This window comes from Haematobia irritans, chromosome 1 (assembly GCF_050003625.1).
Source record: "Haematobia irritans isolate KBUSLIRL chromosome 1, ASM5000362v1, whole genome shotgun sequence".
NCBI classification, from domain to species: domain Eukaryota; kingdom Metazoa; phylum Arthropoda; class Insecta; order Diptera; family Muscidae; genus Haematobia; species Haematobia irritans.
This window is the reverse complement of record NC_134397.1, coordinates 5,987,591-6,013,975: the sequence shown is the minus strand read 5'-3', so window position 1 is coordinate 6,013,975 and position 26,385 is coordinate 5,987,591. Positions and strand designations below refer to the sequence as shown.

The window sequence follows — 26,385 nt, the reverse complement described above, 5'->3', positions numbered from 1 at the left end:
GCACTAGGAGTACAATGAGTAGTGTAAGCAAGTGTGCCAAATTTTATTGAAATCGGTTCAGATTTAGATATAGCTCCCATGACCACAGTGGCCAATCTTTTACTCCGATTTAGTTGAAATTTTGCACAGGGAGTAGAATTAGCATTATAGCTATGCGTGCCAAATTTGGTTGAAATCGGTTCAGATTTAGATATAGCTCCCACATATATGTTTTTCTGATTTCGCAAAGATGGTCAAAATACCAAAATTTTCCTTGTAAAATCGCCACTGCTTAGTCGAAAAGTTGTAAAAATGACTCTATTTTTTCATTAACTTCTAATACATATATATCGAGCGATAAATCATAAATAAACTTTTGCGAAGTTTCCTTAAAATTGCTTCAGATTTAAATGTTTCCCATATTTTTTTTACTAACATTGTGTTCCACCGCAGTGCATTAGCCGACTTAAATTTTGTCGGCGTCCAGTCGGCTGTCCAGTCGGCGTGATATTTAAATGTATGTATTTGGGACAAACCTTTATATATAGCACGCAACACATTTGACGGATGTGATATGGTATCGAAAATTTAGATCTACAAAGTGGTGCAGGGTATATATAGTCGGCCCCGCCCGACTTTAGACTTTCCTTACTTGTTGGTCTAAAATTTCGTTTCGGAGGAAAGAATTATTTTTTTTATGCACTCACAAAACTAGCCCTCCAGGAAATGAATCAACCCCAGGACCGATACAAAACTAGTCCCTGGTATCATCAAAATGGACCTATGGACCTGTCGCAGTTTTCGTTAAAACGGACCTATGGACCTGGCCCAGTTTTCATCACTTTAACTAGGCTTGTTGACGGGATAAATTTATACTTTAGGATACGACCTGGACAAGTCTAAAGGACACATCTGGGGAGAAGTTAGTATGACTAACCCATAGACAGTTCCTCATGAACCAATCTGAGACAAACTCATAAGAATCTGTTTCAAGTTGAGCATCCGAATAGCACAAGAAAAAAAATCTCTTGGAATATATTGAACAATATTGTATATATTGAAATGATGTAGATCCAATAAGATTTTATATGAAAATTGATGTACCGGTACTAGTCCTGTGATAAGTACGTTAGTGGCACCTTACACCAATTTCCCGTAGGGTAAAAGTTTGGATCAGAAGCGTCTCCATCCGCAATAATCGTGATATTTAGATGGATTATGACGTAGATTGCTTGGCATGAGACTATCGTGAATAAAATAAACAAAAATACTTATTGACTCATCAGGCCCATTTCCATCTTAAGTCAATAAGCAAGATTGAAGTTGAAGGGGCACGGAAAACCCATGACTTACTATATAGAAGCGTCTCCGTTAGGCTTGCCAAATGAACGGGATTCGCCTGGATTGTTCCGGAATTTCGTCTTCAGGAAGCATCTTTCACATCTTTTCTTAGAAAAGAAAACGATTTACATTTGTCTGTCAGATTTTGTACGATTTCATTCAATCTAATCACTATGAGAAAGAAATAAAATCACAGTCTTTCGAATCATCAGCTGTCAATTGAGCAGTAAATATAAAAATATATACGCACCTATCTAATTTTATTTCAAATTCACGTTTTTCTGCGAAATGCATTTTTATAAATTATAAGTCAAGTCCCTGCCAACATTTCAAAGTTCGACTTTATCCCTATCACTACCATAAACTCATTAGTGACACAATAACAATCCCCAACTCTGATGCGAAATATACCAAAACCATGTCCATGGCGATATCCAAATTCCCAGTATCGAAAGGCACTACAAAAGAAGCAGCGATTGTCATCTCAGAGCTTAAGTTTGTTTGTCAAAACCGAAAGAAATATGCCAGTTTTCCCAAAAATGTTTTCGTTTCATATAAAATAGTGGGAGAAAGTTTCAAATGCTCCAACATATTTAAGAATTTAAAAGTCTGCAGACAATAACGACTACGCCATGGCGCTTATGCAAATTTACCAAGTGATAAAATAGGGGCGAATATTTTGGAAAAATGTGACTGTTTTTGCTTGTCCCGATAAATCCCGGAATGTACGGCGCACTGTCCCGGATTTCGGCAACCATCATCTGGCAACCCTAGTCGCCATTCGCAATGTGTGACTGTTTATAGTCCGACACCATTCTGCTTGGAAGTGCTAGTCCAAAAATGTCATAGGAAAATTTGTCAGTGGAAAACAAAAGAAAGAAGAAATTTCCTCTTACAAATTGAATCATCTTTTCTCCCACTGTACATCATCTTTTCATATAACTTATGAGTCCCTTAATCTTATTTTTATTTCGTTTTGTTACATAGTAATGCAACAACACGAAATTTATTTTTAGAAAGCTAATTTGTTAGAATTCACCTAAGTGAACAGTCGAACAATGCTTATTGTTTCTACAGTCAACTACAACATATGACAATTAACAGAAACTGGTTTCCAGGATACAACAACAATTCTAACGCGTACATTAGTCGTGTTTTTCCTAGTTTTACGACGGGCTCATCGTTGCTTATTATATTACATGTTAGCCTGATACCGAAACAGGCAATTGACGTCCAAATGCATTATATCTAATTATACAATTATTTTTCGAGCTTTATGGACAGACATAGATTAAGGAACATGGTTAATAGAGCCATTGAAAAGAAAACACATTACTATGTAACAAAACGAAATAAAAATAAGATTAAGGGACTCGTAAGTTATATGAAAAGATGATGTACAGTGGGAGAAAAGATGATTCAATTTGTAAGAGGAAATTTCCCAAATGTTTTCTCCATAAGGAGTTAGCATAAAGGGCCCAAAATTGAGTTATCTCTCCCAGCCAGATCTATACTAAAGGCTGTGGAAAGGTTCATTCGCCCGAACCGAAACATGTACAGTCCAGGCGTGTATAGATTGGTATCTGGCGTTTTCTTTTCAATGGCTCTATTAACCATGTTCCTTAATCTATATCTGTCCATAAAGCTCGAAAAATAATTGTATAATTAGATAAATGATTTTTTATAGCCGGAGGTCAATGGATAAAGAATACTTTCATCTAGGCGGCGCTAAGTATTCACATAGAACGAAACCACTGGATTCGGACATCGTGTAGCCTAAAGCCTTTCATAAGTTCAACGCCATTAGCCCGCGTCGGTTCAACACATACCCTGTTCCACAGTGTGGCAGCTACTATGCGGAGACATCCTGCGCCCAAGAATATTTCTCACTGTACACATCAATGTCATAATACCGAAAATATTTTGAATTTCTTAAGAATATGAATTTGAACTCTACAACCTCATTGATCATCTCTCGCTTCTCTGCAATCACTGTGCATATTTGTACCTTTCCTTTAGAAACAAGTAAGCGTTAAACGATCTTTGTGTCAGTCAATTTTAAATACAGTTGCTATTTTATTTTTTATTTCTTTTATTTACTGTAGCTTGTTTTCTTTCATTTTACTTACTTTAGACATTGTTTTTTTTTTTTGTATTGATCGAAATTGATCTCTCCTATGAGGTATAGTGGATTTGGTTGTTGGGTTGGTAACATCATCACCATAGATTGTTCATACCATAATTATTCTAATTTTTGTCTTTTTTTTTTCTTCTGTAATCATCGATCTGATGGAATTTGTCATGTATCGGATGACACCACTTGATTAGCATTTAAATGCAGTGTTAAGTGGAGACAACTTTCTGAGATCATATGAAGATTGATTACTGCAAAAACAACATATTAAAGATATGGTAGGTGCGCGGGGCGGGTATAATAAATATCACCAATAGACAAAAACATCCAGTGTACGATTTATTCCAACAAGAACTAATAATTTGACAGCTCTGTTATCATAGAAGAGTTTTAAAGACCCGCTTTATCTATTAATTTAAACAAATTGAAGATACAAGTCTAAAAGACCAAAAACTGTAGACGATTAATTATTGTGACACTTATACTGGATTTTTAATTCTTGTTATGTCGAAGTCACAGCAAAATTAATTATTTACACTAATTTTATGATTTTTTTCAGTATGGGGTTATTGTCTGGTTTCACTGTCTACGTCTTCAAAATAATCGATTATTGACATTAATGGTTTTGTTCTAACTTTAGATGAAAAAACAAAAATTGCTAAATACATTTTTTATCACCTTAGGCCTAACTCGTGAATGAAATTTGGAGCTAATAGTGTAAATTTAAAAAATGGTTTTCTCAATCTCTTTGTGACTAAAAGGTGGATGACATTTAGTTTCAATCATAGGGAAAATTCTTATTGATAACACTTTACAATTTAGAGAAGTTGTAAACTGTTCAAAAATGTATATGATATTCATTCTTCAATAAAAAAATTTTCTTAAAGACTTCCTATGATCGAACTAAAAGACAATTTCAATAATATTGAAAAATTATTTCCAGTTCTTAGGAATTAAATAATTTGCACTAAGTTCTATAGAATTTTATTTTATTTACAGATATCAAGTTTTCGAGTCGAAGGACAAAATGTACTCTAAGAACAAAATGGCTTTACTGAAAAGTTTATCGACTTTCGGTAAAGGATTTTTTTTATTTTTCTTTCTTTTCTTTCTTCATGGACGAAATTTTAACCAATCGAATATAAAGTACTTTTCTTTGACTTTATTGAGAATGATGCATAGATGGTCGTTGATCGCTTCTATTTGCTTTTAAAGGATATTTCTGAACCCCCAAAAACCCCTTTTTCATTGTAAATTTCCCCAGCTTATTTGTATGTGTCTTTAGTTAATTACGTGCACTACAATTGATATTGCATAATCTTTCATATTAGGTAAATTTTTTTTTCAGTGCGGGGTAACCCACAATGTGAGTTTTTCACAGAGAACATGTTTGTCGCAACCATGTAATTTTTTTCGGAAAGATTGTGTCTCATTGTACTTTATTGTTCAAAAGCAAAAATCATCAAATTTTAGAATCAATTTCAATTTGTTCAATAAAACTACCTTTAGCCTAAGTTTTGACCGAAGAGCACGAAAATAGCTCTGTGGTATGTTTGCCTATTCTTGGTGTAGTTCTGTCTTCGGATTATCTGTATTTGTTTTTGTTTTTTGTTGTGCCAACTCACAAAATGCCCCAGGTGCAAAAGTCCAACGGATTGAGAATCCGGCGATTTTGGTGGCCATTATGTGTTAACCGAGGAACCTTTTTTAAGCCATTCTTTGTTGACATATACCGCACGCGGAACAAACCTGTTTCAAGGGCAAAATGTTACTTTTGAACAGTGTCCAATAAGCTCGAATAAATATTGTAATAATTTCTAGTTTAAATGATTTGGACATTGAACCTGCATTGATATCAGGCTAACATAAAAATAGTGAATGGTTTTTGTCGAAAAAATTTTGTTTGATACATAATTTTGGAGAAAATAACATGGTTGTGGCAAACGTGTTCCATATTCAGCATCCAAAAATAACATTTTGCTCCTGAAACTTGTTTGGGGGTGATCATATTCCTTCTCTGAATGTGGATGAGCGATAATGATTAGTCCATGGTCTGTGGACGACATGGTTTTATGGCCAGAGCTTCTACTCTATTTTAGGACATTTTTCCAACAATATTCAGGATGCATTTTGACCGATGAATACGAGTGGGGAACGACTGTGGGTCACGCACATCATTAAATGGTTAGTTTAGGTTAGGTATAGTGGCAGTCCCGATATTTCAGGCTCACTTAGACTATTCAGTGCATTGTGATACTACAGCGGTGAACTTCTCTCTTTTCACTGAGTGCTGCCCGAGTCCGAACGACGTTCCACATTGCAGTGAAACCACTCAGAGAATCTTTGAAACACACGGAAATGTCACCAGCATTACTGAGGTGGGATAATCCACAGCTGAAAAACTTCTTGGTGTTTGGTCGAAACTGGGTTCGAACCCACGACCCTGTGTATGCAAGGCGGGCATGCTAACCATTGCACCACGGTGGCTCCCATGGGCGGTGCTTGAATTCTGGTGGCCAATCGAAGGTGTGAATTTTCAGTTGACTTCTTTGGCAAATAAACCGGATCATTGTTTTTTGTTCACGAGCTGCCCAATTTGGAATAGCTTCTCATCGGAGCAAATGCTAGGTATTTTCGTGCAAACGAAGCAACTCCTTGGCTCTATCCAGTCCAACTTTGTTGCATTTGTGAGCTCTTGTACTTTTTGTAACTTCAATGACTTTAGTCCAAGCTTAGTTTGGAATATGTGTTTAATCCATTCTCGTGATATGTTCACATCACGAGCAAGTTTTTTTACCACTGTGACATAGATTTCGATCAAATCTAGCCTTCACTTTTTGGATTAGGTCTGGTGTTACCGTTTTGTATTCGTCCACTGTTTGGATGCGATGCAACACTGTCAGTATCATAGTAAGAAACAATGTTACGAGAAACAAAAAATTTATACACATTTATATTGGAGAGCTCTTACGATAGCCATTTGTTGTATTCCAGTCAAATGTACAGTAATCACGCTTGAATTTCATTACGAATAACTTTATTGCTGGATGTAATAGATCAAAATGCTTTTGTAAGCTTGTAAACAATAAAATGAACTGTCACTGGAGTAAATCTGTCTGTCGAACTGTTTAGAAATGGTGGCAACCTGAAATTGGTTTTAATACATACCAGACGCACTGTATATGTTGGGCTAGAAAATAATATTTTGCAGCTTTCTCTCTTTCTAAACACATATATGTTTATAGGCTATTTCTAAATGAATATATGTTTGCAGCCAAACATATCATACTTACAAAAAGGTTATGTCCCAAACATAATATGTTCTAACATATATGTCACAAACATGTTATGCTAGTTTATGAACATTATAGGCTTGCACTTAAAAATAATGTGTTAAAAAAATTTGAGTTCCAAACATACAATATTTACAAACAAACATATAAAAAACAGTCTTTTTCGTCCGTGTATTTAATAAAAATAACTTGTTGATCAGTGTTAGTCTTTTTAACCATAAACTTTTTTTGTAATGAATTATGTAAACCAGAACCATGATTTTCGAACTACATTCTCACACTCATTTTAATTAGCTAAATTAATAATTTTAAAAACAAAATTTTTATAAACAAAAGTAAAAGTAACCAAATTCGATTCTATAAACTTCAAAGTTAATACCGCCAAATGAAGAGAATAATCCCTGAAGCGTAACGTAATAATAGGCATTAGAAACTAAACTAAAGTATTAAAGTATTTCCATTTTAATACGTTGCCAAATGATTTCCTGACAGTAAGGAAATAACGATATGAGCTTAAAGTTAACATGTAACACACATTTGAATAGTTCCGCGGACATTATAGCCATGCATGGCCTACAGACATCACACATAGAGTAACTTTAATTCGTTGAATTCATCACACCTCTATAGGAATGCTGTCGCTGTAGTGAATGAAGCATAGTCGGATACTTTCTTGTTTCTGTTGATTTTATGCCATTGGTTACTGTCATCATTTAGAGCTGCTTGTTTTTCGATTTTCTTATAAAATCATGTGGTAGATTTGAAAATCTTTTCAGTCCAATTTTGAAATCGTATCGTCTCGTTGTTAACTCTCCCCGGTCGCTTAACGAAGAAACCCCACACCAACACACGCACACACAATGAGATTTTGGTGTTCAGTAAGTTCTATGTTCCATATCAAACATAACTGAAGACTGAACGAATGAATTAAGTGTTAGAGCAATAATTAAACGCCCCTTGAACCCAATGTTCGGGTGTTAATTTTTAATTAAAAGGTGTCATAAATTCCACCCCAAGAAAAAAATTAAATGTGGCAAAAAGCATGAAGAAATTTATAATCAAATTATGATTATGTGGTTCAAAATTCACAAAAAAAATCAGGAAGTGTTTTAATCCATGAAAAATCGATTTGATGAAGAACTAAAATAAAAATCAAAGAGTGACTATAATTACCATGGATTTAATCAAAAAAAAAAAAAAGAAAATGCTTTACTGAAACATTTATCAGTGCAAATGTATTACCCCCATAGTAAATTCAATGGCATCCAAGGACTCTTCCTATCATTGACATTTCATGGATTAAATTTTAAGTGAACATAATGGAGAATACATCCGGTGAAACTATTCATACTAAACGTTCGTTTTACATTGACCTTCAGACTGTATGATAATGACCCTTCGCTTATGTTGGTTGAATGCAACTGGCATTTCAAGAACAAATTCGTTCATCGAACTGAGAGTTATGATCATGTGGTTCATATGGCTAAAGATTCATCATAGTCATAATTAAATCATTTCTAAATGTTGTAAAACCTAGAGCTTGTAAAAATAATTGTTTTATATTTTTTTTAATAATATACCATTTATTGTAAATTATCCTATCTCATAATATGCGAATTACATCAAATTACTTTTAAAGATCATTACAATAATATGTTTTGTAAGGTCTGTTTGGGTAATTTTGAGTTAAAAACTTGTATGAAAAATTTTATGGATTAGTAGAAGTGTACGCGAACACCTTCCAATATCAATTTACCATGAATTAGTTCATAACTTTTAAACAAATTGAAACCATAAAAATATTCTAATTTTGTACTACACTTATAAATGACATTGGAATGTGAATATTTATGACTTCAAATAATTGTTAATTATGGACTACTTCTTTCAAGTTTTACTGGAAGTAAAATCTTGTATATTATCTATTTCACAAATGTCAAATTTGATCTCTCTCTCTTTGGCTCTCCATTGCTATCTTCTTGTAGTAAAGGAACGATTTCCAGGAAAACAATTACGATAATTATGAAAAATGAAGGGTACGTTAATAGAGCTTTTATAAATGCTGATAGTTTATTACGTGTACCAAAAGTGAGAACTGCAACCTCTAGGGATTGCAGACATCTCTCTCGTTATGAGTGCTGTCAAAATCTTTTTTTAGCTTAACCCTATTTCTACCGAAATAAACCTAATGTAAAATTTTTTTTCCATATAGAAAAAATTGTAATGTAGAGGATCAACCTCAATTAGTACAAGAGATATATGAGCTTGTTCTTTTTCATTATGGAATTGTGGCCAAATTTACTAAAGACATACAGTACAAAAATGGTCTCAAAATTGCGTATTTTTCGTATATTGTAAAAAAAAGTTTATAAAAATGCATTTTAGTGCTCACCAGTATGAAAAATATTTCTAGCTTATTTAGATTGAAACCTTTACTTTAAAATACCATTCAAAAATAAATCGAATCTAAGTGGGGTCGCTTTCGAATGCCCTCCTAACTGCACATCGGTAGCCAAAGGGTTAATGTTAAGGTGTCGGATTGATTATGAAAATGCCGCAACAAATAGAGATATCAGTTGGGCATCTTTTCGTTGTAAGACGCCAATTTAATTGCTTTGGTGAGTAAGTAGTTTGAAAAGGAAAATGGACGTTATTTCACAGCATGAAAATTTCATTAAAATTTGGCTAACGAAATGTTCTCACTAATACGAGGGCGGTTCGGAAACTTCTTAACCTATCAATGAAAGAGAATAGTTAGTTTTTCAAAAATATTTTTATTTTTTTTTTTTGAATATAATCTCCTGAAACTTCAATACACTTAGTCCAACGCTTTCCTAACAATTCTATCCCTTGATTAAAATAGTTTTCCTCAAGGTCTTCAAAATAGTGGTTTACAACTGTAATTGCATCTTCATTTGAGGTGAAACGCTTGCCAGCAAGGATTTTTTTTTTAGATTTGAGAACAAGTAAAAGTCACTGGGATCTAAATCAGGATGGTCAATCAACTCATACTTTAATTCGTTGATTTTAGCCATTGTTACACTCTTGTGCGCTAGTGCGTTGTTTTGATGAAAAATTATTTTTTTGTGTTGTAAGCCAGGACGTTTTTCTTTTCGAATTTGTACATTTAATTGATCCAAAAGGTTGCAATAGTACTCTTTCCTCCTTTAGCAGATAGTCAATCAATAAAATACTTTTGAAGTCCCAAAAAACCGTTGCCATAACCTTACCAGCCAATTGAATTGTTTTCGCCTTCTTTGGGGCACTTCCTCCAGCTTCAGTCCATTGTTTGGATTGTTCTTTTGTCTCTGGAGTATAGTGGTGGATCCATGTTTCATCAACAGTTATGAAACGACGTTTAAAATCCATTTTATTTCGCTTAAAATGATCCAAACAAGCTTGAGAAATGTTCATTCTTATGTGTTTTTGATCGACTGTTAACAAATGCGGCACCCATCTTGCAGAAAGCTTTTTCATCTGTAGTTCTTCAAGCAAAATTAAATGGGCTCGATCATTTGAGATGCCCATGATATTTGCAAATTCACGCACTTTTATTCGTCGATCATTTAATACCATATCATGCACTTTGGCTACAATTTCTGTTGTTGTTGCTGTTATTGGACGTCCACTACGTGGTTCATCTTCAATGCTTGTACGACCACGTTTAAATTCAGCAACCCAATTTTTTACTGTTGCATATGAAGGAACACTTTCACCTAACACATTCATCATATCATTATGAATTTCTTGTCCCGATAAACCTTTTTTATGTAAATATTTAATGACTGTAAAAAAATTGCGGATGCGTATTTTTTGAACACCTGTTTCTATATGAAGGAGTTGCCAGATCGAAACAAAATTTAACATGTGTTCATAACAGATATGGAAGATTCCTTAACACCACATCCTCGTAACGGATTACATGCAAACCTATAGAACGATTTTAGCAAATAATGCAAAGTAGGAGAAAACAAATTAATATTGGGCCTAGAGTAAATTACTCATATTTTAATACCATCAGCAAGTTTTTGGGAATAATGATTTACCATCACAGGAATGTTTCCATACATCAAATGTTCACGAATACTACTACATAGAGAATTGATTTCTTGTTTATTCTTTGCAAAGCGCTTTGTTCACATATTGTCCACGTTTACAACTTATAATACTGTACAGAAGTACCTTCTCGTTAGGATTTTTCCTTGCGCAAGTAACCAAAATGTACATTTAATAGTTAGTACTTATCAGTTTTAAACTAACTAACCTCCAAGATTATTTGTTTATGAAAGTTGTTGCTAGGTAATTATGAACGTTTGAGGTCATACATTTAATATAAACAAACTCACTCAAAAAGATTGGTGTTCTCCTTGGTTAGACTCTAAAATGTCTCACGCAGGAGTTAACGGAAATCGGACGAAGGTATAGACTTCCTTATTGTTCGATATTGAAATGTTGTAGATTTATATAGGATTCCATTGTAGATCATTATTGGCATGTGTTGAAGAAGTAAAATAACCGATTTCAGTTAAATGGAACAAATTTGTTTAAGTCAAATTAGGAGGTCGTGAACCAATATAAACCATATTCGGCATATTTTTTAAACGCCTAAAAATAACACCATATTCAAAATATCAGCTAGATTATATGAAAATTGCAGCTTGTAGAAGGTCAAGAATTAAAATAGGATATAAACTATATTTAGTATATACAGTGTTACTTATTGGCACAGCACCCTAAACCACATAGTGTTCAGGGAATCTACGAAAAATGTGCCTACCAAGAATATTGATTTTAAGCTCCATAGACTCAGAACCACCTTCTGAGTCCGTTTAGCCCTTGGTGTCCGTCCGCCTGACCCTATATTTGTTGTTCGCAATATTAAGACCACTATTATTAACTGATTTTGATGAAATTTGGTACAGCGATGCTGGAAGAATGGTGGAATATAGGTACAACTAAAACAAAAAATTGGTCTATTCATTGTCTAGACTGCCTGACGCTGTTATCAAACAAAACGGAATGCCCAAAAAGTATTAAATGTGTCAAAAAACACTTATTTAGAACTAACTGTGTCAATATTTTTGTTCCTCAAAATATGTGACCCTTTTTAATTTTTTTATAATTTAAATATTGAAAAAACCAAAAAAAAATTCTAAAATAAAAAGTGATCTATATTCTAAATTGAGTTATAATCCAAATTAAAATATTTTTTAATTTAAAAAAGCTTCATATCACTTTTAAAATGTGGTTTTTAAACAAAATTGTTTGTTGTGCCAATACTTATGTGCGTCACGGTATATATTTAGGGATTTAAAATACCACAACGTAGATCTCAAGATTCAGCTAAATAAGATGAAAATTGCTACTCTATACCTTCACAAATTTAAACGGGCCTTTATGGGGATGAAGATTAAAAACATAAAAGGCTTTATGTGGGGCTATATCGAAACCTGAACCAATACAATCCATCTTAGTCCATTGCGGGACAAGAGGTACACGAAACTGCGTTATCAAGTTGAAATCAGTTTCCTCTTTGCCAATATTCAATTCAGCTTTGAATCGTCCTTATATTTACAAATAGTTCAGTACTTTAAACATTGTAACCTTCTTCCATGTAATCGATGGTATCACACCTTGTACTTCCCGCCGATGGGACGGTTTTCGACTTCTTCGTAACACGATGGCCGGGTGCAATCCCCCAATTCCTTAATTCATTAGTCTGCGGATTATATCGTTAACTCTCAAGAAATGATTCAGTAAATATCACAAATTGTACTTAAGTAGTGAACTTATAGTTGCGCTGGTCTTCCGGAGTGGGCAAACTTTCCCCAAGGCAAATAAAAATTTGATTTTTCTTTTAAATTGTTTTCCCTTTTTTTCTACTTTTTGGATATGCACAATTTAATAAAAATTCAAAAAATATTTGGACTCAAGCATATGGGATTTCTAATGGAACCTAGTGCGTAATACCAAAATTTCTGCACACAGATTTAACCACGCCATCATATGTTAGATCAACAACCATTTAGATGAAGTTTTGAAATGAATATATGTTGACATCGAAACAAATATAATAAATATCCAAATATAATATATTAACTTAAATCTCCTAAAGATTTCCTACTGATTTATGAACTAAATATGTCCTTGTTATACCCTCCACCATAGGATGGTATATTAACTTTATCATTCCGTTTGTAACACATCAAAATATTGCTCTAAGACCCCATAAAGTATATATATTCTGGGGCGTGGTGAAATTCTGAGTCGATCTGAGCATGTCCGTCCGTCCGTCTGTTGAAATCACGCTAACTTCCGAACGAAACAAGCTATCGACTTGAAACTTGGCACAAGTAATTGCTATTGATGTAGGTCGGATGGTATTGCAAATGGGCCATATCGGACCATTTTTACGTATAGCCCCCATATAAACGGACCCCCAAATTTGGCTTTCGAGGCCTCTAAGAGAAGCAAATTTCATCCGATCCAGCTGAAATTTGGTACATGGTGTTAGTATATGGTCTCTAACAACCATGCAAAAATTGGTCCACATCGGTCCGTAATTATATATAGCCCCCCGATCACCAGATTTGACCTCCGGAGCCTCTTGGAAGACCAAAATTCATCTGATTCAGTAGAAATTTGGTACGTGATGTTAATATATGGCCTCAAACACCCATGCAAAAATTGGTCGATATCGGTCCATAATTATATGTAGGCGCCATATAAACCGATCCCCAGATTTGACCTCCGGAGCACCTTGGAAGAGCAAAATTCTTCCCATTCGGTTGAAATTTGGTACGTTATGTTAGTATATGGTATCCAACAACCAAGCAGGAATTGGTTCCAATCAGTTCATAATTATATATAGCTCCCATATAAACCGATCTCCAGATTTGACCTCCGGTGCCTTTTGGAGAAGCAAAATTCATCCGATCTGGTTGAAATTTGGTACGTAGTGGTAGTATATGATATTTAACAACCAAGCCCAAAGTGGTCCATATCAGCCCATAATCATTTATAGCCCCCATATAAACCGATCCTAGATTTGGTTTTGGAGCCTCTTGGAGGAGCTAATTTCATCCGAATGAGTTGAAATTTGTGGATGACAGTCTTTCGTAGAAGTTTCTACGCAATCCATGGTGGAGGGTACATAAGATTCGGCCTGGCCTAACTTACAGCCGTATATACTTGTATATCCTTGTGTTAAAATTTTTTGTCTATGAACCAAAATATATACTGTTGCATGTCCTTCGGCCTATCCATTTGTATGTCCATCTACACCCTCAAAAAAAATCGCTTCTGTAACATTTACCCCAAACTCATTATGCTTCAAGCATATATATTTCAGGATTGGTCCAACCAAAATATTGTTTGTATTGTTTAAACATATTATGTTTCACCTTAGGCATACATTGGTAGCAAAAAAAAAATTAATGAAATTTTCTTTGTGTGGATATATTTTTAAGGCGCCAATTGGTTACTTCCATTTTTTTTACTTACAGCATACTCTCTAGGTCTCTCTTTCTAAACACATATATGTTTATAGGCTATTTCTAAATTAATATATGTTTGCATCTAAGCCTATTATATTTACAAACATTTTATGTCCCAAACATAATATGTTCTAACATATTAAGATATATGTCCCGAACATGTTATGCTAGTTTATGAACATTATATGCCTGCATTTAAAACTATTGTGTTAAAAAATTTGAGTTCCAAATATATAATTTTTACACCCAAACATATGAAAACAGTCTGTTACGTCCGTGTACTTGACATTAATATTTTCCTCAATCATCTAAAACCTGATTACAGTATATCAGTATTTTTCTGGGATGTCAATCCAATATATTTCAATTGTTCCTACATAAGCTTTCGCCGCAAATATTATCTATTTAGAAATATTTGTATTTTCTGATGCTATAATACTATACTCCATTAACTAGAAGAATTTATAATAATTTATTTCCTAAAATTCCCAAAACGATTATTTAAAATAACTGGTATACATTATTTGCACATATTTATTTATGATATTAATAAACTTTCTTCAGCCAGATTTTAATACTGGTAGCATTGAAAATGTCAGATTATCTAAAAAAACAAAATATATTAAACTATTCCTAATTAAATTGTCTTTACTTTCAAATGTTCTCATTAGCTCAAACCAATTTGTTTAAGCCAAAACGAAAATAATATGCACAAGTAGAAATTATGGATATAAAATGGAAAGTGAAATTAAGTTTTGTTAATTCGGCAATAATTAGTTGCAAATTTGCATATCTCTTGATTTGGGAGCTCTGAGCTTCTTTTTTATATACGAGTACTAAAAAATAGCTGATAATTATTCTTCAAAAAAAAACTTGAAGATAATTATGTATATATACATAAAATACTTAATTTACTGGAAAAACTGGTAAATTGAAAAAAGCTTATCACTAACGAAAGTTAATTAGAATTTTATTGGTGGTATTTCTCTTACCTAATCCCAAGAAGATTCTCCATCCATATTAACTGAAACAAAAAAGTCAAAGTATTTCAAATTAGAAAACCAACGTATGGAACAATCTAAATAACAATAAAAAAATTCATTTCGACAGAAGTTTGGTGAGGTAGTAAGGTTGAATCCCCGAAAAAATATATATGCGCATTAATTAATAGTCAGTGAGTGACAGTGATATTCCGCAAGTTCGAAAACTTTGATTTGTTGACACTTACCAGACGGCCTTTAATACCCGGCAAAGGTTAATGAACGAGCACCTTAGCAGCCCATAAAAAAAAGAATATTACTAATTCGCATTTCATTTCTTTTTTCACCGTTTGTTTAGCATTTTTTTCTGCTTAAAGGTCTCTGACGAAGAAAAAAAAACAAAATGTTAGACAAATAATCGAAACAAAACAAAAAAGAAAAACAAATCAGCCCCTATGAAATTAAATAAAATTATATTTTGTTTGTTTATTTAGCATAAATTAAGGCTATTAATGCATTTGAAATCGATAAATGAAAACCTGTTCAAATAACGAAAAACCATAAAGGCGCCCAGACAGTAGAATATCATAATAAAAGAAAAAAATTGTGGATAATAAAATAAAACAGAAATGAATTAGCCAGGCTTTTATGATAAACAAAGAGAATGTCTTTAATGGATGAATTATGGATAGTGAATTGATTAAGGTTCAATAAACTGACTGCATCTCTCAAAGAATTTGTATTATTTTTTTTTCTTTTCTTTTTAAATTGTTCAACGTATTGTAAAGTAAATATCCCCGGAGATGAAGAATTCAATTATTCGTCTTGTATAATTATAGATTAATTACTTTTACCTTCACCACAGCAAGTAATCAAAGATCAAAGAAACAAATCATCTAAGACCATAAAATACTCTTCACCAAACTCCTTTGCAATAATCCAAAGTTTTCTTTTTGTTCAGTTAGACTCTTTTGTACATAGAACATATGTACAGCGGATTCAGCATCTCAAATAACCTTGAAAACAATATTCAGTTCTTAGTCAAGAGAACCATAAAAAAAAATTACATAAAAAAAAAATTATTACATAAAAATACTTATCCATTAGAAAATGTTATTTTTGTACGGATATCACGATTTATATCAATTCAGTAAATCGTGAAAAAAAAATCAAAAGTTGTGCACCGATTGTAATGAAATAAAGTTCATTTTATTCGAAATATATTTAACTAACTGTTTCTGGATCAAAACTGTGATTTCTGTCCCATTTTTATACCATCCACCATAGGATGGGGGTACATTAACTTTGTCTTTCCGTTTGTAACTCATCGAAATATTCCTCTATTGCAAATGGGCCATATCGGTCCACTTTTACTTATAGCCCCCATATAAACGGACCCCCAAATTTGGCTTGAGGATCCTCTAAGAGAAGCAAAGTTCATCCTATCCGGCTGAAATTTGGTACATGGTGTTAGTATATGGTCTCTAACATCCATGCAAAAATTGGTCCACATCGGTCATTATTATATATAGCCCCATATAAACCTATCCCCAGATTTGACCTCCAGAGCCTCTTGGGACATCAAAATTCATCTGATTCAGTTGAAATTTGGTATGTGGTGTTAATATATGGCCTCAAACACCCATGCAAAAATTGGTCAAAATCGGTCCATAATTATATATAGCCCCCATATAAACCGATCCCCAGATTAGGCTTGCGGAGCCTCTTGGAACACCAAAATTCATCTGATTCGGTTGATATTTGGTACGTGGCGTTAATATATGGCCTCAAATACCCATGCAAAAATTGGTCGAAATCGGTCCATAATTATGTATAGCCCCATATAAACCGATCCCCAGATTTGAGCTCCAGTGCCTTTTGGAGAAACAAAATTAATCCGATCTGATTGAAATTTGTTACGTTGTGGTAGTATATGATATTTAACAACCATACCAAAAGTGGTCCATATCAGTCCATAATCGTATATAGCCCCCATATAAACCGATCCTGAGATTTGGTTTTGGATCCTCTTGGAGGAGCAAATTTCATCCGAGTCAGTTGAAATTTGGTACATTGTACTAGTATATGGCCGTTAAAAACCATGCCTAACTAATTCCATATCCGTCTATAGTTATAGATAGCCCTCAGATAAATCGATCCCCAATCACACAAAAATTGGTCCATATCAAGTTCATAATTGTATATAGCCCCCATATAAGCTACCCCCATATTTCAATTTTGGCTCTCTATGTACCGTGCAAAAGTCCATATCGATTCGTAATTATTTGTAGACTTAACTATACATACCTTTTTTGTCTAATATATACCCCGTATGGACTAACTCACAATTTAGAAAACGATGTTAAGAAGTTTTAAGATACCACAACCCAAGTAATTCGATTGTGGATGACAGTCTTTCGTAGAAGTTACTACGCAATCCATGGTGGAGGGTACATAAGATTCGGCCTGACGGAACTTACGGCTGTATATACTTGTTATTATTTAGAAATTTTTACAGAACAAAATTTTTTTTTGTTTTAAAAATTTCATTTTTTTTCAAAACTTGAACGATATCTCTAAAACTACTTTGAAAATTGGAAAACAATGTAAAGACGACTTAAAGAGAATATTGTTTGGGATTTTCGGATTGGTGATAGAAAAAGGATTTTGAAAATATTTTTTAACTCGTGTGGCAACCATGAACGTTTGGGTAAAGACTATGAAATGAAGACTATGAAATTGTTCGTAAAAGGGTGGAGATTTTTCATATATAATATAGGAAATGCCTTAAAGTAACGAAAAAATATTTTTTTTTTATTTATTTTTGAAAAACCGACAATTGAAAAATCTCAGAAACTTCTTGACAGTACCACTTAGTTGTGTTAAAAATACAAGTTTTTTATTTAGATTATATTTATGAACTTTTTTTACACAGCGTAGGCCATTTTCCAATTTTCGTTAATAATATTAACAATAATAATAATAATTTTGCTAAAATATTTGGTCTTTTAGAATTGTAGAATTTGAAGAAATTCTAAAAATGGCAAAATATCTGAAATTCTCAATTTTGAAATTGAAGGTACCACGGGAATTTTACTTTCATTTTGGCACAATTTTATAATGTACATTGACTTTCTATATATCGACAAAAGTTCAACATTCTTTGCACTTCTGCTGGCATGATCCATGTATGTTCACATTGCCCAATATTCATAAATGTATGTTAGTTATCAGTCGTCATAAAATTCAACAAAATATTTTTTTTTTAATTTATTACTTCTCAAAATTGTAAAGATTCCATTAGGACCCCATTGACAGCCCGCTGTTTTCAGGATAACTTAGAAAAGTCAGTCTATTGTGAATGTATGGTAAGGTTTTATATTGGCATCGCATCCCTTGAAATTGATCACAAAACCTTCTTTTTTAAAACACATACACTGCCGTACGATTTGTTTAGGTTACTAGGTTAGTTGTATTGGTAGATATTGTAGGCTCACTTGCGGTCAAACTCGCTCATATTGGATATATAACTATAGGAGTGTTTTCCGAAAATAGTACCCAAATATATCGCAAATGCTTCTGGAAAAAAAGTTTGACTAGTGTGATCATACCCATAGACTAATTAGTCCATTGTGATACCAAAGGTGGTGAATTTCTCTCTTATCAACGAGTGCTGGCCGTTTCTATGTTAAGCTCATTGACATGGAGCCTCCTTCTTATAGCCGAGTACGAACGGCATTTCACATTATAGTGAAACCATTTAGATAACTTTAAAACACCAGCATTATTGAGGGGGGGGGGATAATACCACCACTGAAAACCTATTTGGTGTTCGGTCGAATCTGGGCTTTAACCCATGACCCTTTGTATGCAAGGCCGGCATGCCCAGTATTGCACCATGGTGGCTATATTCTTCGAATTTTATTCTTTTCTTTCCAATATTCTCCAACCCCCTGCCACATTTATACATAAGTCTGAGCCGGTGCATATTTTTAAAATATTTATGCGTTTGTTTTCCTTTAACAGAAAATGCAATCTTGTTGTACAAATTTGCCACAGTGATATGCTCTTTCTAATATATTTGCTTTTTTCTTTTCGTTCTTATTTTACATCTTTCCTACTCCTCCTTTTCCGTATTCACCATTTGTGTCACTGGTTTTCTTTCTTTCAGGTATTAATCGCAGTTGTGACTGTAAATTGTCTCGTGACGGCAATAAATGGCAAAAGTGCCAGCAGTACGGTGATAGAACCATTCAATATGTTGTTGCCACCATTGGAAGATCCTCCACAAGATGTTGTTCAAACGACAACGGTTGCTACAACCACAGCTGCCCCTACCACCACCACCACCCCCATAACAACAACGACGACGAGAAGGACGACGACAGTAAAGCCTTTGCCAAACAAGGTGAATAATGTTCTACCTGAACTATCGATTGAGGCTTTATTGCCACCTTTATTCGAGGCTAAAATTGAAAAGGCGGAGGAAAATGAAAATAAACAACAGCAGCAAGTTACGATAACAACAAGCACTCGAGCTCCTCAGACCACTACAACAACAACGACAACAACAACCACTACCACCACGACAAGAGCCCCTACCACCACAACAACAGCCCCTACAAGAGCTGCGCCCACTCCAGACCTTACAGAAAAACCAACGAAAAAGTCTTACTACCAGCAACAGCAACAACAACAATCTCAAATTGCCTCAGGTGTTGGTAAGCATCTAAAACACAAGGCTGCAATCTTGAAAAATGTTGCCGATACAAAAACGAAAACTCAACAACCCAAGAGCAACATTCACCATCAAGCAACACAACAAGTTGCCGTAAAAGTTCCCTACAAAAAGAAAACAGCACAATCAGCAGCAGCAGCATCCGCCACCACCCACAATAAGCAATACAACCTATACGGATTCGATGTTTATTTGGCTTCCACCACACCAAGACCTCCTAAATATGGCCTGCCCACCATTACTCCTTTCCCACGTCGTTTGGGTAGATAAGTGTGCTGCAATGTTTGTGGATGCTTGCTATGCAAGACAAATTTAAGACTTAATTTATTATTATTAATGTATCCATGTTATCTCTTGTATCTATACGATTAGGGCGAATGATTTTCGAAGAAAATTTAAGGAAATTATGAAAAAAAACAAAATTATAAAATTTTTAAAATTGAAAAAAAAACTTTTGTATGAGTTAATAAAAATATTATTGCGGTAAGTAGTAAATATTAAAACACAATTTTTTTCCATAAAAATCGCCAACGAATCACCAATGAATTCAATCAATTTTTGTATCCACAACCCTAGGATGAGTGAATTGAAAGAAGAGTGTTTTTTTCTGAGGAACGACACTTTTTTAGACCCAAAAATTTTTTCCTTAAAAGCCAACAAAACATATTCCTTTGTTATAAGATTGTTCGTTTTGCTTTTAAAGAAATTTCGTTTGTCTAAATTTTCGTTCCGGAGGAAAGCATTTTTTCTTTCGGAGTGTGAAATATCGAGCTCCGACCATACAAAATATATATGGTAAAACCTCTCAAACTTGGATACTCTAAAAATCAGACACCTGTCAAAAGTGGACTATTGTCATGATACATTTACTATACGAGTATTAACGAATTAAAATTAGCCTCTCATAACTGGACAGATCGTAAAATATATATGGGTCCTCTGTCTATTTAGGACTGTCTAGGTCAGACTGTCTGTTGCAATCATGATACAGTCTTCAATAATAACAAGTAAAGAAAGTCTAAAGTTGGGCGGGGCCGACTATATTATACCCTGCACCACTTTGTAGATCTAAATTTTCGATACCATATCACATCCGTCAAATGTGTTGGGTGCTATATATAAAGGTCTGTCCCAAATACATACATTTAAATATCACTCGATCTGGACAGAATTTGACAGACTTCTACAAAATCTATAGACTCAAATAGCAACAAGTATATACGGCCGTAAGTTCGGCCAGGCCGAATCTTATGTACCCTCCACCATGGATTGCGTAGGAACTTCTACTAAAGGCTGTCATCCACAATCGAATTACTTGGGTTGCGATAACACTTGCCGATGGCAAGGTATCGTAAAACTTTTTAACACTGTCTTCTAAATTGTAAGTTAGCCCATACGGGGTATATATTAAACAAAAAAAGGCCGATTAAATACGTATATAATCTAGTTTGACAAAATTTCTATAGAAATAAAATTTTGACAAAATTTTCTATAGAAATGAAACCTTGACAAAATTTTCTATAGAAATAAAATTTTGACAAAATTTTCTATAGAAATAAAAATTTGACAAAATTTTCTATAGAAATAAAAACTTGACAAAATTTTCTATAGAAATAAAATGTTGACAAAATTTTCTATGGAAGTAAAATGTTGACAAAATTTTCTATAGCAATACAATTTTTACAAAAATTTCTATAGAAATAAAATGTTGACAAAATCTTGTATAGAAATGAAATTTTGACAAAATTTTGTATAGAAATAAAATGTTGACAAAATTAAAATAATAAATAAATAAATTTTTTACAAAATTTTCTATAGAAATAAAATTTTGACAAACATTTCTATAGAAATAAACTTTTGATAAAACTTTCTATAGAAATGAAATTTTAACAAAACTTTCTATAGTAATAAAATTTGACAAAATTTTCTATAGAAATAAAGTTTTGGTAGATTGTTTTTGGCGATATGGACCAATTTTTGTGTAATAAGTCATCGGCTATATATAACTAAAGACCGATATGGACCAATATTTACATGGCTGTTAGAGGCCATATATTGACAAAATGTACCAAATTTCAACCGTATCGGATGACTTTTGCTCCTCCAAGAGGTTCCGGACGTCAAATCTGGGGACGGTTTATATGGGAACTATATATAATTATGGCCCGATATGGACCAATTTTTGCATAGTTGTTAGAGACCATATACTAGCACCATGTACCAAATTTCAACTGGATCGGATGAATTTTGCTCTTCCAAGAGGCTCCGGAGGTCAAATCTGGGGATCGGTTTATATGGGGGCTATATATAATTATGGACCGATATGGACCAATTTTTGCATGGTTATTAGAGGCCGTAAACTAACATCAGGTACCAAATTTCAACCGGATCGGATGAATTTTGCCCCTCCAAGAGGCTCCGGAGGTCAAATCTGGGGATCGGTTTATATGGGGGCTATATATAATTATGGACCGATATGGACCAATTTTTGCATGGTTGTTAAAAACCGTATACTAAGACCACGTACTAAATTTCAAACGGATCGGATGAATTTTGCTCCTCCAAGAGGCTCCGGTGGTCAAATCTGGGGATCGGTTTATATGGGAGCTATATATAATTATGGACCGATATGGACCAATTTTTGCATGGTTGTTAGAGGCCGTATACTAACATCAGGTACCAAATTTCAACCGGATCGGATGAATTTTGCCCCTCCAAAAGTCTCCGGAGGTCAAATCTGGGGATCGGTTTATATGGGGGCTATATATATTTATGGACCGATATGGACCAATTTTTGCATGGTTGTTAGAGACCGTATACTAAGACCACGTACCAAATTTCAACCGGATCGAATGAATTTTGCTGCTCCGGGAGGCTCCCCAAGCCAAATTTGGGGATCGGTTTATATGGGGGCTATACGTAAACGTGGTCCGATATGGCCCATTTTCAATACCATCCGACCTACATCAATAACAACTACTTGTGCCAAGTTTCAAGTAGATGGCTTGTTTCGTTCGGAAGTTAGCGTGATTTCCACAGACGGACGGACAGCCGGACAGACGGACGGACGGACAGACGGACGGACGGACGGACATGCTTAGATCGACTCAGAATTTCACCACGACCCAGAATATATATACTTTATGGGGTCTTAGAGCAATATTTCGATGTGTTACAAACGGAATGACAAAGTTAATATACCCCCAGCCTATGGTGGAGGGTATAAAAATATGGGAAACATTTAAATTTGCTTGCGATTGAATTCTAATGACCAATCGAATGCACAAAAGTCCAACGGATTGATGTCTGGAGATTTTGGTGGCCAACTGAAGAACTAAACAAGTATATACAGCAGTAAGTTCGGCCGGGCCGAATCTTAAATACCCACCACCATGAACCAAATATTAGGGTTCCTTTGAAATTTCAGGAGGGCTTGAGGACTTGAGGACACTTCCCGAAGATAAATTTAAACTTCGGGTTCTAGAAGCCTAAGAAGTAAAATCGGGATATCGGTCTATACGGGGGCTATTCCAAAACATGGACCGATACTCACCATATGTGGCACACCTCTTTATGGACCTAAAATACCTATAAATTTCCAATTTCAGGCAAATTGTACATAAACTACGGATTCTATAATCCCAAGATGTAAAATCGGGAGATCGGTCTATATGGTGGCTATACCAAAACATGGAAAGGTACGGACCATTTTCGGCATAACTTTCGATGGTCCTCAAGTACCTCTAGATTTTCAATTTCAGGCAAATTGGATAAAAAGTACGGTTTCTATAAGCCCAAGACCCCAAATCGGGAGGTCGGTTTATATGGGGACCATACCAAAACATGGACCAATGCTCACCATTTTTGGCACACCTCTTTACGGTTCTAAAGTACCTCTCGATTTCCAATTTCAGGTAAATTGGATAAAAACTGCGGTTTCTATAAGCCCAAGAAGTAAAATCGGGAGATCGGTCTATATGGTGGCTATACCAAAATATGGACCGATACTCACAATTTTTGGGACACGTATTTGTGGTTCTACAATACCTCTAGATTTCCAATTTCAGGTAAATTGAATAAAAACTGCGGTTTCTATAAGCCCAAGAAGTAAAATCGGGAGATCGGTCTATATGGGTGCTATACCAAAACATGGACCGATACTCACCATTTTTGGCACACCTCTTTATGGTCATAAAATACCTCTAGATTTCAAATTTCAGGCAAATTGGATAAAAACTACGATTTCTATAAGACCAAGACCCCAAATCGGGAGGTCGGTTTATATGGGGACTATATCAAAACCTGGACCGATATAGCCCATCTTCGAACTTGACCTGCCTGCAAACAAAAGACGAGTTTGTGCAAAATTTCAGCACGATTGCTTCATTATTGAAGACTGTAGCGTGATTATAACAGACAGACAGACAGACGGACAGACGGACATCGTTATATCGTCTTAGAATTTCTCCCTCATCAAGAATATATATACTTTATATAGTCGGAAATCGATATTTCGATGTGTTACAAACGGAATGACAAACTTATTATACCCCCGTCACCATTCTATGCTGGTGGGTATAAAAACAATACTTACCAATTTATGGCTAAACTATACGCTGAGATATAACAAAAATTGTCCAAATTCATCTGGAATTGAATATTAATTTTTTACATTGAATAATAAAAATTTCAATACACTTTCAATTTCAACATATTTTCCTAAATATTCTTAATAACTTTTCTCGAAACTACCGATAAAATACTAATAACTTTCGTTTAAAAGGTTTAATAAACAAACACCAATATATGTCTCAAAATTCCAAAATATTCCATGCCTTTATATTCCTTTGTTGCATATAAAAAGATGCAACAGCCCACGCCAACGCCAACTATACAACTGAAGCATGCCAAACAAAACCAAGCAAAGCCAAAACATTCCTACAACAACAAAAACACATGTGCCTTTATTGAAAACAACACCTCATCCAGCCAATAAACCATCCAAGAATAACAAACACACACACAAACCACTAAATGAACCAAAATAAAAACAACCCCACGCTCATGTATACACAACAAAACTCAAGTAACATCATCTTTACATTAATCACATTCCACTATGCCGATAAAGATCTCTGTACTATGAATTAGTTCATCGCATCTGCTGACAATTTACTCTGAGAATAATATTCGTAAAGGCACACCAGTTTATGAACGATGAAACGTTTAACTTAAAATTTGCAAAATTTTCATGAAATGTTATCTACCATTTTTGACGAAAATGTCTATAAATTTAATTACATGTGAACTAAAAATATTTCATTGGGTAATTTTTTACCAACAATTATTAACTATAGGAATTGTCAGTAAGAAATTGCTATCCACTTTCAAGTTCATTTTTCGTAAAAAAATATTGAATAATTTTGAATTGAACTCTGGATCTTATCTTGTACCTCAGATTTTCAATTTTATTAGTTTTTTTCCCATTATTAAAGATTTGATAAATCATGGCTTAATATAAAAATGCATGATGGCCAAACACAACGTTTACTAAATATCATTAATTCCGTAAGGCTGTCATGCAAATTTTATATTAAATCAGAAATACGAAAACCTATTGTATATTGGGGAGAGTTAATCAAAATGGGGCTTTTTGTTCCTTGGTTTACTCATGGTATTTTGCGAAATAAAAATTGACACAAATCAATTATTTAAGGTATTCATGATAAGGGAGCTTTATATAATTTTTTTTGTAATTTGCGTATCATGGCGAATTAAAATATTATAGGCCATCTTAATAACTGCGTTATTGTGGCGTGTCATATAAATGGAGAAATATGAAAAATAAAAAAAAAATTTCATGCATAACTGAGTTGTGATTAAAAATAACTTGATTTTTTACCTTTAACCATAGGTAAAATACTATCATGGTGCCCACGTTTCTAATACACAGAAATAATTGTTCCAAATTTCATCTATCGTCTTATCGATATCTATTGTTTGATGAAATCATTTTCACTTTGGAACGATTAATATAAAATGTTCGTCTTGTAATTGCCTAAAGTTTTCAACATATACAAATATTGTGTAATTAAATTTTCATTAAATTTTGAGTCAAAAACAACAACAACAAAAATCCTCATGAGTATTAAATACTTATATCATTATTTAATTTTGTAAAAGTAAACTTATGAAAAAGTTTATCATTCATGTCCTAGAGTGTTTTCTTTGTTCGAAGAATAATCGGAGTTCACACGTATGAACATAAATAAGAGTAATCATACATGATTGTACCATAATCTTCAATATTTATTGCTAAAACAAATAAACGATTAATTGAAGGAGTTTTCTGTCTGCTAAACAGCAGTTTCCGTTTCACAAATATGAACTAAACTTTCACATGTGAAGTGAATAAACAAATATT

The 26,385-nt window shown here is 33.9% G+C and overlaps 1 protein-coding gene across 1 annotated transcript; it reads left to right on the top strand.

Annotated features, from left to right (window-relative positions):
• Positions 1-7,500: 7,500 nt before the first annotated feature.
• On the top strand, positions 7,501-20,413 carry LOC142220103 (uncharacterized). Its single transcript, XM_075289039.1, has 2 exons — positions 7,501-7,625; positions 19,395-20,413. Exons 1-2 carry the CDS (start codon positions 7,608-7,610, stop codon positions 20,229-20,231), a joined length of 855 nt encoding a protein of 284 aa, XP_075145154.1. The 5' UTR covers positions 7,501-7,607; the 3' UTR covers positions 20,232-20,413.
• The last annotated feature ends 5,972 nt before the right edge of the window (positions 20,414-26,385 follow it).